Source organism: Montipora capricornis, chromosome 3 (genome assembly GCF_036669925.1).
Source record: "Montipora capricornis isolate CH-2021 chromosome 3, ASM3666992v2, whole genome shotgun sequence".
Lineage (NCBI taxonomy): Eukaryota > Metazoa > Cnidaria > Anthozoa > Scleractinia > Acroporidae > Montipora > Montipora capricornis.
Window position 1 is genome coordinate 53,899,242 of NC_090885.1, and position 15,128 is coordinate 53,914,369.

At 39.0% G+C, this 15,128-nt stretch overlaps 3 protein-coding genes and 1 long non-coding RNA gene across 5 annotated transcripts in view; 1 reads left to right on the forward strand and 3 right to left on the reverse strand.

Moving 5' to 3' along the window:
- LOC138043398 (major facilitator superfamily domain-containing protein 12-like) overlaps positions 1–908 on the reverse strand; it is a 37,381-nt gene extending 36,473 nt beyond the window's left edge. Inside the window, exon 1 of the mRNA XM_068889655.1 lies at positions 1–908. This exon is cut by the window's left edge and continues 262 nt beyond it. The gene's annotated coding sequence lies outside the window, so the exon portion shown is untranslated.
- LOC138043399 (uncharacterized) overlaps positions 1–3,003 on the forward strand; it is a 4,756-nt gene extending 1,753 nt beyond the window's left edge. The window contains exon 3 of the long non-coding RNA XR_011131249.1: positions 2,478–3,003. This is a non-coding gene — a long non-coding RNA (uncharacterized lncRNA). The remainder of the gene's footprint in view (positions 1–2,477) is intronic.
- Positions 3,004–5,911: 2,908 nt separating this feature from the next.
- Positions 5,912–11,289, reverse strand: LOC138043395 (uncharacterized). Its single transcript, XM_068889644.1, has one exon. It carries the CDS (start codon positions 10,726–10,728, stop codon positions 7,510–7,512), a length of 3,219 nt encoding a protein of 1,072 aa, XP_068745745.1. The 5' UTR covers positions 10,729–11,289; the 3' UTR covers positions 5,912–7,509.
- A 1,659-nt stretch (positions 11,290–12,948) lies between these two features.
- Positions 12,949–14,556, reverse strand: LOC138043396 (uncharacterized). Of its 2 annotated transcripts, XM_068889646.1 has the most exons (2): positions 14,247–14,408; positions 12,949–14,144 (listed from the first exon to the last, which is right to left on the reverse strand). In XM_068889646.1, exon 2 carries the CDS (start codon positions 14,032–14,034, stop codon positions 13,090–13,092), a length of 945 nt encoding a protein of 314 aa, XP_068745747.1. In that variant the 5' UTR covers positions 14,035–14,144; positions 14,247–14,408; the 3' UTR covers positions 12,949–13,089. The 2 variants fall into 2 exon arrangements, with proteins under 2 accessions (XP_068745747.1, XP_068745746.1); XM_068889645.1 differs by having other exon boundaries at positions 12,949–14,556.
- Positions 14,557–15,128: the final 572 nt, after the last annotated feature.

A 15,128-nucleotide genomic window follows, 5' to 3' on the forward strand; every position in this document is an offset into this window, starting at 1 on the left:
TAAGCCAGCGAACGAATTGTTCAGGATCAGTAAGCATCAGTAGGCTCGTCCAATGGATTGATAACATGAGTTTTAACTTGAGCTTTTCTTTTATACTAATTTCACGAATATTTCGCTGAATTCGCTCTTAGGAAACTAAACTCTTTTTTCAGTAAGAACGTCTAATTTTTGGCCTGACAGTATGCGCTAACAGCTGACGCTGAACGTTCTTATTTCTTTCTTTCAGTATTTCTTTATTTCTTTATTTATTTGTTTATTCATTCATTTATTTATTTATTTATTTATTTATTTATTTATTTATTTATTTATTTGAGCCTGAAAACGTTCTTCACATGTCACAAGTTCAGTTGCGTTGTGTGGTATACTGACGACGGTTCTTCGTCAGTGTGTCATGCAATAAGAAAGCTATTAGTAAGTACTTGAGTTAATGTTGTCTGTTTAGACCACCGTTTTACAATTACTTTACATTTATTTCTATTACTCGGAAAAAGTGAAATGAGAAATATAAACGGTGGGTTCTTAACTGACTCTCAACCTGGGTATGTTCTTACAAACTCTGTTAATCACAGCCTGAACGCTCTTACAAAAAGGTTTGATGATAAAAAGAGTGTATAACATCTAAGTTCAACAACTTGCCTGGCAGTTTTAGATAGGTGGTATGTCTCGATACTTGTGCTGTATTAACAAGCACTCACATCTCATACTCCAAGTGGTGATAAGTTCAAAAGAAAGAATTCTATTGGAAGTGACATATAACTTCTAAGGCTGAGTTCACTAAACAAATTAAAGACCTGAGAGAATTAAAGAAATGGATAAATAACAGAATGATGGTTTTGGTTCCATGGGCGCCGACTTAAAAACCGCTATCATCGTGCGCCATCTGTCTGTGTCGTTGGCAACATGTGAAGCGAGTTGCCCCAGGAGAGATTGATATCAGCCCTCTGTACTGTCACTGTCTTCCTCTAGGCGATCCTTGACTTCTTTTTCTGCTCCTCAGTGCTTACATGAATCTGTCTAAGCTTTACCGTTGAAATAAGGTGTTTTTGAACTCCAAGCCAATCCGGCTGCGGTCATTTCTTGCGCCGGCACGAAATCGTCAGCTCGATACTAACTTACAGAATTCAACCTCCAAGACTGCACGATTAGGTAACTCCAGTGGAGTTATTTTTGTTTGGGTAGTCTTTTAGCTAACTTTCTTCTCCTATTTTCTCGAAATCTATGCTTACATCCCTTTTGTCAGTGGGTTATTTGATTATTGATTCATTCATTTATTCATTCTCCAGACTTTGGATGTTTGTTTTTTTGTCTTTAGCCCAAATTCGACAGATGTTCTAGTACGTTTCCATTTTTCATTTCTGTCTGTTCGAGAACGCCTTATGGACACCGTTTATAGAAAATATATCTGTTTACTAACATTCTCATTGTTATTCAAATATGCCAACCACCGGAACAAAACTACGTATCGTTTCCACAGCCAGTAAGGCTCAGTGTGGCACATTTATGACAATTGTTTACGTAAACAATTATATTGTTGCTGTTTGTAAACGTCAACGATTTTTTTGACGCGTACGTTTGTATTTTTTATTGTAATTTTCTTAATAAGAAGAATCTAACGGTTTATTTGGATGCTGTACTAGCATATAGTACCCCTTGTGGTTTAGGTCGACCAGTGGAGCAGATAAATGACTCTTTCTTCAAAAGGAAAATTAGCTTCGTGAAGTATCAACGGTAAACTACAACAATTGAATCTCCAGAGAACACTTCTTCAGTTCATTGTTCTGTTCTGATTATTCGAAAATGAGCCACTTCATATCCATTTTATTAATTTAAAGTATCTGAGAAACCTTTGATTAAGTGCCGGTTCAACCCGCTCAGTCAGTGCGAATTATTGCAACTCTCATGCCTACTCCATCTTGTCTCTTGCAAAAACCGTTTATCCTTAGCCAGGTTCTGAGAATGTACTTTTCTTGTCAGCAAAATTACGTGAATGCCGTTGATTGCCAAAAATCTCAATAAGGGGTGCCACTAACTCGCGTATTATTTCTAATGACATCGCAATTAGCTGTTACGTGTGAATGTCAAATACGCATGGGGCCGGGGCTGTAGGAACTAGTATGTTGGCCAAAGCAAACGCGTCAGTAAGGGTTAGACAATGAACACTCCTGTTCTATGGGATATAGTGCCTTAAGCATAGATAGACTATGGTACTTCTATCTAATGCGAGAGGCTCTATATCCCATAGAACACGAGTGTTCATTGTCTAACTGTCGTAGAGCATGGTCACATCTCCGAAGAATCTAAAAAAGGGCAGATTCTATGATGAGCGTAATTGTGTCATTAACCGTGATTAGTAATTGGGAATCCCGTTGTTATTTTGTTTTGGATCGCCGTAATGTTGATAGAATTTTACAAATAACCGATGCTTTTCTTTCTTTAGAGCTTTGATTATTCTTTGTTGTTTTGATGGCTCATTTCAGTGTTCCTGCTATGATCCAGTATATAGAGCAGTTAAGTATCGATCAAGGAAGATGAGGCCGTCCTTGTCATTCAAGAGTTACTTGCTTTTGAGAGCGTACAAATCTCCGAGTGCCTGAAGGATGAATTCGATAAAAGTGCATGTTTCCAAAAGCCTACCACAGTGAATGAAATTCAGCAAAAAAAGGAGACAGAATTCCAAAGAAAACTCAACAGAGTACCGCGTGATCGGTAAACGTGTATCAAGCCTGGGTTGAATACTGAAACACACAAATTGAAAGTATATGGGTCCGTTCCAGTTGATTTCAGCACCACCCCCGTGGAAGAGGTAAATTCTGACTGGCCTACGAGATTCATATTGGAAGTCATGAGAAGTGATGGCAAGTCGTACCCGGCGAACTCCTTGTATGCAATTTCAACTGGATTGCTGAGACATTTCCGCGAAGACTTGAACAGGTATGATCTGAACATCCTATCTTTCGTTTAATTTTTCCTGAAAATTGTTAAGTTGACTTTAGTTTTGTTATTTTGGTGATTAATTAATCTCTTGCTTAAGTTATGTAAAGTGAAAACTTCAAATAAAATTGTCATTGTTATAACTGCAAGTTGTTTTTCTTTAAATTAGCAGCCATATATAAGTTGTGGTCTTAGCTACAGGTAAAACAAGTTTGTTTTTGCCCCTGAGATTTTTCTTATTTTCTCTTACTTTAAATAAAGATTGAACGTACTGAGGCATATTGTTATTGAGGGTTTTAAAAATGCTTAAAAGCATATCTTGTTTCCGTTTACAACTTAATGAGTAACCTATCTTATAACATAGACTATCATATCCATTAGAAAAGTCAGTAAGCACGTATCTAAGGGTCCTCTCGTGTACTCTCACTAATCGGTCACTATCTTCTTTGAAACAGCTTTTCCAAATGGAACTACATGACAATAAGTAAAGTGTGGCCTGATAAATGCCATCAATATACGTATCTTTGATGAAAACGAAAGAATTAGTTTGCCCACTTTTTTGATTAACATAGATATATGAGGTTAACTATCAATAGAGTTATTTCAGTAGAGTTATGACTTAGAGTTAGAGTAAACGACTTCCAAAATCCTGAATTCAAGATTTTGGAAGTCTAAAATCTTGAATTCCAAAATCTTGAATTCAGGATTTTGGCTGTCCAAAATCTTGAATTCAGGATCTTGGCAGTCCAAAGTCCAAAATCCTGAATTCAGGATTTTGGAAACTTAACTCTAACTCTACGACATAACTCTATGAAAATAACTCTAAGAATAGTTGTCCCCTAGATATATGACTCTTTAAAGTATAACTTATTGTCAATTACTGTCAATTCATATGGGGGCATCATGAGAAAGGCCAAGACAGGTGTCCATGGCTTCCAGATGTTGTGGCTGTGGGCATGAGTAAGGTACTTCTGACCGCTGGCTTGTTTTGTGTTGGATGTGCACTTACCTTGCTTCAAATCTGGTCTTGAAAACCAGCTTTGTGAGAAGAAGCCCCTGCTAGGTTTTCTGCACGGCTGGCATTACTAATACTGCATGTTACGCACACCACTGACATAGAAGTCTACCAAATGGATAAAAAACCGACGGAAATCGTGTACTTTTGGGTGTTAGTTTGGTTTCAAATCCCAGGCTCGTCGTTATATCGAGTGATATTTGGGATCCGGCAACACTGAATAAGTGATCACCACATGGTATTGCCTGTCTTAGATACAGACGTTTTCAGCTGCCTTTTTTAACTGCCGAGGTCCTCCATCACTACACCGAGTTTTAGAATTATATCAAAGAAGAGTTCGCCAGAGATATATCTTTAAATTGTCCCTTACCGTGCTGTGGAGTTACAAATAGTGAATGAAGACCTTGAAGTCTGTTTTATCAATATCTCTTTCTGGGTTGTTTAGTCACTCATGCTCCTGTCAAACTATCCAAAAATCATCTATAACGGGCAATGTCAAAGACATTTGAATCCAAATACTAAAAGAGTAACGGAAAAGAAGAAACAGAAGAGACTGGAAATGATAAACTGAAATCTAATATGTTTCTTCGCGGATATTTAGACCGTTGGGATCAATGGACCTCTTTAGCTTATACCTTTTGTTTTCCCATTTCAGACCACGTGATGTTCCCAAGGAAATTTTCCTTTTGTTTTTTTCATAAGTTATTCATACATATGCACGTGAATAACACGGCATTTGAACAAAACTGTTCCCTAGAATAACATCACGTGGTCTGAAATGGGAAAACAAAATGTACAAGACAAAGAGGTCCCTTGTCCTGCCTTTTAAAATTAAAAAGGCTTTCCTGGCATTAGGGATTGAGTCTCGATTGGAAATTTTTTTTCGATAGGAATTACGGTGCGACGCGCCTTACCTTGGCCACCCAACAAACTTTCACATTTGACAACTACGTGTAAGTACGTCAACTCAAACAACCCATTCAACTTACAACCGTGCGAACTTTGCAAGGAGGGGTGACTGTCAATCAAATTCGCACACCCTGATTGGCGTATAAGTTTTAAAAAACTTTGTTAGGTGGCCACGGTAAGGCGCGTCGCACTGTAAGCGGCATGTCGTTAGAAATGTTGTGGGGAGAAGAGAGAAAATGTTCTGTGTCTGTAGCGGGTTTGGGTTTGGTGTTAGGGTTACCTAGAGTGCGGCGGTATTCATCGTTTAATTTTTCCTATGTACTGTAGATCTGTTACATTGAAGCATGTAGATAAGGTTTTTAGTTTCGGAGGTTATGTTGGAATTAATAGAGCGTGTTTCGCCAGTGGAGAAGAATGTGTAGTTGGTAAGTCCATCCAAAATGTAAGAACAGGAAGGACAGGTACCTAGCGCAGTTTTTGCCACAGCGAAAAGTCGGGGAGTATTGTCCACGGTTGCTTGCTTCTAAAAACAGTGACGTCATCATCAACAATATTTCTCGCGCAAAATAACATCAGCCTCTTTCCGAAGATTCTGCTTTCTTCATCTGATAGCTCATTTCTGTGGCCTCAGATTCCAGGAACTGCTCTTTTTATATCTATGTTGTAATGCTAAAGAATTTCTATTTACATAAGGAAAGCAGTGAGGTTTGTATCAAAACATGGTCAACTCTTGCCTCACCGTTTATTCATAGGCCTGGTAACTGAATTCTAGATCTCGAGTCTGATTTGCTAGAAGCATTGTTTTAATCAGTTTTATCTCTGAACTAACAGAATTCCGGGAACGAGGCCGATGTAATTTGCATAACTTCTTAGGACCTTTGGAATGCGGTATGAATGCTGAAAGAGCCCATAAAAAATTTCCATTCCTTTAGCAACGAAGACTCAGTCAGAAGTGAAAGCTGCGAGATAAATTTCAAACTGAGTAAAACACAAAGAGCGGCAGTAATAAACATTGCATAACAACGCATTTTATACAGAATTGACTTTCGTCGTATGTCCCGTAGGCAAGATACATCATGTTTAATAGTGACCGTTGCACTTAAAAATAAGATCATTAATAGTTAAATATTATGTAGTAAAGTGGGTCTTCAATAGTATATACGGGAAAATGTTTTTGGCCCAATTAACGGCAAAATGTATGGAAAAGAACCTCAAAATATTCACAACTGATTTTAGAGAGCTTTAAAAAGCGTTTACAAGAAATGGCAACCGTCAAGGTGGAAGTGGCAAAATATCTTGTTTGATCTCTGCTGAATCCTTGAACGATAGCTATAGATATCGAGCAACGCCGGTCTCATAAGAGCGAGAAAAGAAAGAATAAGAAAATCTCCGTGCTCTTTTTAACAAGTAGCAATCGGCCGTTTACAGTTTCCGTTTACAGTTTCACGTAAAATTGTGTTGTTGTCCCCAGAATCCGCTTTTCTTTTGGTCAGCGTCAAGAACATTGATTCTGGCCACAGCCAAGGCAGGAAGTCCACGAATTGGAAGACCTTAGACAGCAATGACCAGAACGAGGTTGCTGATGTTGCTGAGCGGTTTTCGTTAAAACAATGGTTTGCTGGGGGTGCTCAGTCTCGCGGGCTCAGAAAACCTAGTTGTGGTCATTGTTATTTAAGGTTTTTCCCACGAAAGCATGGATTTCTGGCTCTTCTGCGCATTCTCAGAGATTGAAAGAATAACGGTCGTCATCGGTAACCATCACCTCGACTACGCGTATTGGCAATGGCCCGAGTTATTGACGCCGACCAAAAAAAAAGCGGACTCTGCGGAGAATTACAAAAGTGATGTAAATTTTCCTTACTATAAATAGCCTTCACGGTCAATTAAAGGTAGGTTTTTTAAAACGATACTAAAAAAACATCAATTCAGAGAGATTCATTTTTGATTCGATTTTCTTTCGTCTATAAAAGCTGGCTCAAAACAGTTTCAACACTTCGAAGACATTCTCTTTAGAACGGATGACGCTACAACATTGTACCACGTAACAGCAATGTTATGGTATAATATGAAACACCAATTATTTCCAGACAAAAGTGGTCATTGTTGTGATGTAATAAATTACCTTGCCAACGGGAAAGCCCAGCAAAAACACCCTATATTTTGAGTTTAGTTGCTCATATCTCAAAAGCAAACTCGGTGGCGCCTCAATTTTATTGCTGAAAAGTGATCAGAAGGCCAAGATGAAACTTTTGGCAAAATTTAAAAAAATTCTGTTCTACAGAATCACAGCCACCGTGAAAAAATCACAGAATTAAGATGGCTGTAAATCCGCTGTACAGCATTTTTTAACTGTGCAGAAAGTTTCATCTTGCCTTTCTGATAATTTTTCAGAAATAAAAAATGAGGGTCACTTAAGACAAAATGAAGGGTGTTTTTACAGGGCTTAACCGATGCCACGGTGACATATTGCGTCACAATTATGTCTGCATCTTGTTCAGCAATAATCCGTGTTTCATTTGGCACCACAATATCGCGAATACATGATACAGCGTTGTAGTACCCATCCTTCTAATAAGATCCTTACGTGCAAGCGTTGAAACTGTTTTCAGCCACCTTAAGGTATCTCGAAATGGCTGGTTTGTTTTCCTCAGATGTCAAAGCAGCGTTTTACGTAAAACCGGAAAATGTCCTTTCGCCATGTTCTTAATTTCTAAAAATTCCCGGACGCGTTCATTGGTGTATCGAGTAAGGTCAGTTCCACACTCGATAAGCATGACAGTGCATTCGAAATTGGCCTTTGCAAGCGCTGAGTGAATGGGAGGGAAACCTTCTCGGTCCTGGAGGTTTACAAGAGCACCGTATTGAACGAGAGTTTGAATACTATCCAGATCCCCAACGAGGGCTGCTTTGTGCAGCAATGAGCGACCACTTGGGCTGAGCTGATTCACATCTATATTCTCCTTTTCGATAACCTCTTTCAATTCCAAGGTCGAGTTCTCACCAATTGCACTAAGGAGCATAGCTGAAGGAGAGAAGGAAATCTTTCGATTTCGTTGTTTACCAGTCGATGCTTTGCCAGCGAGTTGGCCGCTAAGGGGGTCCATCTCATTGTTATTTGCATCTTGCCCATGCTTGGAATTGCATTGAGTTCTAGTTTCATTATTTTCAAAAAAGTGGTTTCGAATTCTTAATATCATCCTCACTAGTACAGAAACGGCTTTGCGCTCTTCGTTTTCACGGTCAAGGTGTCCATAAAACATTACCATATCACCTTGTTCCTCGTCTAAGAAATACGTTTTTTGAGACGTTCTTACTGCAGATATGGACTCCTTTTGGCCACTGAACACTGAATTTGAAATGACTTTCAGTTCCTCTCTGAAGTCAACAGCAGAGGTGATTCCAGTTTGACATTCGCACTGGAATTGACATCCACAGGCGCTGCCACTTGTCTGGAAATCGCTTATGTCAGTGCTTGATGTCGGGGATGATACCCTGATGTCGTTCAGGGTGTATTCAAGGCCAGATGGAGTGTGAAGAAAGCCTGATAACGGCGAGAGCTTGAAAGTTTGTATAGAGGTGTTGTTACCGGACGACGATTTCATGTCATCTCTTTTATACAACACATCCGCATTTCGATAGTGAGTTCTATCTTTTGGTGATTCGCCATAGCTAGGATAAATACGTCTTTCCCTTTCCTGCCCATAAGGATAAGAAGATGAACCATTATCAATTTCCCACTGACGGCGTACCTCCTCGTCGGAGCTAACGCTCGTCAGAGAGGAATACAAACTTTCAGATTCAGAAACATCTAACAATCGAATTTCCAGTTCTGAATATCGCCTTTGTGTAGAGGCCAAAAGTGTAGGTTCACTCCCGCAGGAGACCGCGTTTTTTAAAAATCCACGCTCTGCTGAAATGTCACCACCATACGCATGACCAAATTCGTTGCACAAGGATTCGTGGTCCGAATAGTCGGCAAGGGATTGCGTCTCACTACTTTTAAACTCAAAGTTTAAAGTCGAACCCTTTTGTGATGCACATGCAAGAACGTCAGGATTACGGAGAATGCCTTCATCGTATGGGTTCACTGAGGCGCTACACGAGTCAGTTGCCTGATTATTAGATTTACTACTGGTGCTAATTACTTTGTAATTATTGTTTTTGCCTAAAATTTCATAAACGTGGTAACCAAACTGTGAAATATGACCACCAACCAACCTGAACGGAGACAGCTTTGTCTCATGTAATTCGCAACTAACATCAATTGAAGCTTCACCGTTGCTGTTTAGATTTCTTTCGATGTCCTTAGTGCACGTTTCCTTCTGATGACCTTCATTGGTTGTCTTGTGTGCTATAAATTTCTTAGCGTCAAGGCGGTTGTGCGGGGGAATATACTTGGTATCTTCGTGTCTTTGTTCTTTTGTAACGCGCTGTATTTGCATATCAAGAAGTCGCGTATTTGCCTCAACAGTCTCGTTCAGTTCAAAGACATGATTTCCTTTTTGCAACAGCTCTGTGGTCTTTGTTGAATGTACACCGTTTCCAAACGTTCCATTACTCACGAGTTGTGGATAAACCGGCGTTGGTTCTTTACCGTCTGGGGCAGTATTTGCCAACAATAGCTGTCTATTTAAATTTACATTAGATGGCATAGAGTTATTTTCATTAGAAAGCTTATCTCGCAGACATGTATCAGCAGGATTGTAATTAACCACATCGTCTTTGGAAGACTCGGAGTCAACATAAAACACTTTATAAAGTGGTTGATTGCCATCTGTGTTTGTGTGGCTTGCAAAATCAGTTGATCTCTGTTTGGTCTTTGCAATGCTATTATCACAGTACATTGACTTTGAAGAGTGATGGCAAATTTGATCAAACGTTATCTCAACTGAAGATGTTTGAGATGTTGGATCTACATACAAAAGCTTTTTACCTCTGTCATCTTCTCGAAAATGAGATGAAAATCGTCCAGAATGTTCCAGATGTTGATTGTTTGGCGTATCAGGTTCCCTCAAGGAATTAGTGTCATTATGAACGATGCTATCGGATAGGCATTTAAGACTTGCTATGCTAATGGTGAGCCCATATTTATCAGCGTTCAACATAGCATCGTTTTTTATTTCATTTGTTTTATCGGTACTGTTCAATTGGTCTTCATCATAATCGATGTCAAAAGCTCCACCGATCCTTCCTTGCCCTTCAAACAAACAAGCGTTTTCGGCGTTGTTGCAAAGTGGTTCTCTTGAGCTGATTAAACAATCTTCCAAAGGTATTAACTCTGATTCATCTCCATTCCCCTTAACAGATGTATGTTTCTCACTTTCACAAAATCTGCTTTGACACAGATTTGTGGATTTATCTACAAACACATCTTGTGTATTGTAATTATTAAGCTTCCTCAACCTCATTTCATTTCCATCGCGATCTTGGACTATCTCTTCATCGCCATTTACAAGCTCGTTGCTGCTGATGTACTCTTGTGGGTTGCCGTCCATTTCAGACCATGTGAAAGTTTTCGGGTTTTCCATTGGAAATGAAAATGATCCTTTTTTTTTGTAGCTACCCACGGGAATAATAAGATACGTTCTCTCTTTCTCGGGTTCCAAATCGTCGAAGTTTGCGGCAAGAAAGCGAGGACTTTGCTGTTCATCCTCGCTAGAAAAAGGTTCCGAACAGCTCGAGTCTGAGATTCGTCCTTTATCCAATTTCTTAATTGCCATGGCGGATGCTGCAGAAACGGATGAGCTGTCGTCAAGGAGATTGGCAGCCAAGTTTTCTTGAAGCGTCAAGCTCGTTTCAAGCTTTCTTTCTAGCTCTTCAATTCTCCAGGAAAGAGAGTATAATTCATTGAGTATTTTTCCGTCGTTGGCCATATTTGTTTTCGAGTGCTAAAGAACGTGAAATTTCACTGCCAAACCCTTTCAGTGGGTAATATCAATCTTATAACATCATTTTAGACTTTTGACACGGTTTCAAGGTCTGAGCGCTGAAGGCTTGCTTTGCTTCAAATACCCGGGATATGAGGAGAAGGAATGCTCCGACACAGCAACTCATTTTAAACTCATTACAGCATTCCTGTATAACATCGAGATGATGCTCACGTTTTGATTCTCTTGGGACACTGGTTCCTTGTAAGCCACTTTGTCATTCATTTGTCTTGACGCATAAAGATTAGTGCTGTAAAATAACTGCTGTAAAACAATTGGCTCTGAAGCGTGGACTTGGTCAACTCGAATTCTTTAAAGGATACGTTACACGATATTTTCCGCTGCACTACTTATCCGGTTATCGATATTCACACAGTTGCAGAGTTTTGCATTGGGTGCTTGATGTTGTCACACTTCAATGCACTCTTTGAACTGAATGTTGTGGGTCACAATGTCATAAAAAACAGTTAAGGTAATAAAGAAAACAATATTTAAACAAGGTTGTTCCTAACATTTATTGTCCAGCATTGTACGAGAACAGCTAAGAAGTTGCTAATTGGTAGTTACTGACTTCTCACCGGGATGGGAAAGTCGATAGTGTGTAGACAGCAATCAAAAATTGAGTAAGTATTGCGTTACGTGTCGAACGTCTTCCTTTCCACCTCGTTAGTCTTCATATTTTCGTTATTGTTCTGAAAGGGGGAAAAGAGAACCGCTTTTGTGGCTAATTATAAGAAGGGGGGACACAACACCTGACCAATCTGGATGAGATACCTCGTGTGTAGTTTTTTTTATTGACAGCACGTACAAAGCGTCTTATAGTTTTTTTTCGGATGGCGAAACATACAGTTACTCATTCGAAATATACCGTCTTGGACAGGATGTTTATAAAGTCGGTTGGTGTCGAAGGCAACCCCCAACAAACAACTCAATCGATCCAAGTCAGCGTTGCCCTCTGTAACCTTACTGCCACTCGATAAGTTGCTAAACGCTTTAAAATCGCCTAAATAAACCTTATCATGGTTTAGAGGCCACCTTGAATGGTGGGATAAGGCATGAGGAATTTCCGGTTTTTTTTCTAAAACAAATGTACATGTACAGTCCATGTCACACAAATTCATAGAAAGGCTAACTCCGAAAAATAATAATACAAACTGGGACAAAACAATCTGAGGAACCAAAAAAAGGCAGCGAAAAGCTAATAGATCAGAAACTTTTTGACATGGATGAGAAAATCTTTGAAATTTTGCCAATAGTGTCCTATTGGCAAAATTTCAAAGATTTCTCTTCAGTGCTGTTTTGGCAACGGATTTAAGCTAAAGTACAACTATCCCTTTAGAATTCGACCACCTGCCAAGATGGCGACTACAACTATAATTAGGTCCACAAAAGAGCACATCAATCTTTTCATTTGTAAGTTACATGTCAAGATTACAGACAGAATGAGATCCAAGGCTTGGGCTGTACTGTACACCGTATTAGAGCGAATTTAATGCTTTTGTCCCACTTATCATAAATTACTGCGGCCGGTTCATGATTTGCCGACCACGCTGAGTTTCAATTACTCTCTTTTGACTCTTTTCTTATTAGGCTAGTCCTGAAACTGGTAATTTCAGTATAAGGACAATTTTGACACGCTCAAATGTTTGAGCCTCCTTGCCAAAGTAATTCACCAATTTGCCATGTGAATTTTTCCATCAAACTGATCAAACGAAATTTTGGCCTTAAAAGAACCAGCTGTGCAATAATTGATCAAAATTGTGATCTCTGGTGACACTTGATGTCCCCTTACCTTTTTTAAAACCAAAGAACAGACAATTGATGAAGGTACGCGTTTCCATTTAGGGTAAAACTCGACAAGAAAATTTAGATTTAAAGCCTAGTTCGGTTTCTTTTCCAGGTGACGTACCCGTGGCAAAGATATGAGAATATGAATGGACCCCATCAAAATCAAATTCCTTGCGGTTTTGTATTATTCAAAGTGCGAAAAAAATTAATCGATTTATTTAAGTAAACATCCTTTCCCTAAAGGCAAATAGATCTTTCATCTTATAAAGTGAATTTTACCGAAGCAACAAAAAAGTCGTAAATATGGTCTAAAATATAATTAACCATAACCTCAGGTTTTAGGGCGCTTAAGGTCAAAATAAATACAGCAACCACAAATACAGGGAACTCAATATTGTTCCATTTTATTTACGTTCATAAACGTGCGTAAGCTTCTATTCTCGGTTGATGCAGTTTTGAAAATTGGCATCGAGCTTTCAGTTAAGAGCACGTAATTCCTCTGGTTACCGAGAAATATCTTCAAACGTTTACTACAAACGAGCGATAACAACTCTTTGATAAAATCTGAACATTTTCATATTCAGCAAGGCGTTGTTTTGTGTATTCCCCTACACTTGCTCCAGATTCAATCAAAAGTACAATGCATTCGAATTGGCGAGCAGAAATCGCCATGTTGATTGCTGGAGCGTTCGAAGAGTCCCGCAAATTTACATCGGCGGAATGATTCAGTAAAACTCTTAGACAATCCACGGCACCTCGCTGAACTGCTCGATGCAGCGGTGGAAGACCACGGGCGCTTTTACATAAATTCACGTCAATCTTGTGTGTTCGGATGATTTCGATTAGATCACTTGCCGAATTTTCTTCAATGGCGGAAAATAAGAGGACATCAGCGGGAAAAGTGACCTTCTTCGTCGTTTCGCGCGAGCGCGCGTTCTTCTTTGTTTTGCATAAACCATTATAAGCCGATTGTTTTTGTCTACATTTTAAAATGCATTTGTAAAAGTTCTTTGGACTTGAAGTCCATTCTTTTATAGTTTCACTTTTTTCCTTGGAGAAGATTTGAAGCATGTGCTTTGACTTAAAACTTGTTAATTTATCGATGTCGTTAAACCATTTTCCGACTGCAGGTTGAAGATCACTGTGGTTTTCAGTCAGAATTTGGCCAGCTGGGTTTCCATTGTGTGACGGTAACTGTGAAATGGTAGATTCGATAAATGACGTCGAGTTAATCACCCGATCTTTCAAATTTGGTGAACTATCTACTTTTCGTCGAAAGCAATTTTCACTCTCGACAATGGGCATATTCATTGGCAGAGTTATAGTCTGTGCTCCTTTTGTTCTGTGTGCCGGTAGAGATGAATACTCGACGCCTTCTTCCAAGTATAAATCAGACTGTCTAATCGCTTCCACATCGTTGAAATCCCTCAGATGAAATTTCAAAGTTGATAAATATGGTGGCATGCTTCCCTTAAGATTGTCGCTGTCAACGTTGAGACTTTTTTCTGTCGGTGGAAAAACGTTTCCTGTATTTGCTTCATTCGACGGCTCCACTTTTACGCCTCTGGCTTTGCCTTTAAGAAATAGCATACCAATATTGATGCTCTGCCGCGAGCTTCGGACGTCATAATTTACGTTCTTCGAGTTGTAGCAAATATAACCCGATAAAACATTACCTAAATGCAGCTGCAGATTTTCCGCGCTTGTCAGTTCTGGATTTACTTTGGCTCACAATTAAATGATTAAACACTCTTCTATTGTACTGAGTCGTCTTTAAACGCAAACGTGCATTGCCACTCGAAATTCAAAATAGCGTATCAAGTTTCAAATCTGAAAATTGCATGCATAAGACGCATTTCCTGTTCTCCTAATAGAACAGCAGGTAGTCATAATATCGAAGTACTTGGGCATGGGGTCGGTTATAAAATGCGAACACAGTAATTTTGACCACGAGTTACGTCCATGTGCAAACACCACAAACTTACAAGCCACAAAACAATATTAGTGAAAGTTAATGACATTTCCCTGGGGGCAGAGTGTAAACAAAAAAAAAAAAGAAAATTAAATATCATAGATGTCAAACGAAAGATATTAGATTTTTTGATGGCTTTGTAACAGCAGTCGCCCGCGTGCTGAAAATTTACGCAGGTGCATTAGGTATATTCCCTTACAAATATTATTGTTAATATCACAAATTTATCATAAAGCGATCTGTAATAAAGTAGTTTTAGAGTTGAGCCGTAATATTTCTTAAAATTGATTTCAGTTTAAAATTAAAAGTGGTTGCAACGCCAACGAGTGACAAGGGGATTGACCTAAAGGAAATTTTAGAAACCCCTAGTTGTAAACGACGGAGCTCGATTAGACAATTCAGAATAGGAGCGAGTTGATCGTATGATAATTAAGCACAACGTTTTGTCTGTAGCGATGTATCCGGAACAAGACTGAAAATCTCATTTACACCCTCCAAAATCCTTTTACAAATTACAAAAATATATCATACTCTTTACATATCCAAGCTTGTATATGTAAAGAGTTACATCATTGAGCAATTGAGC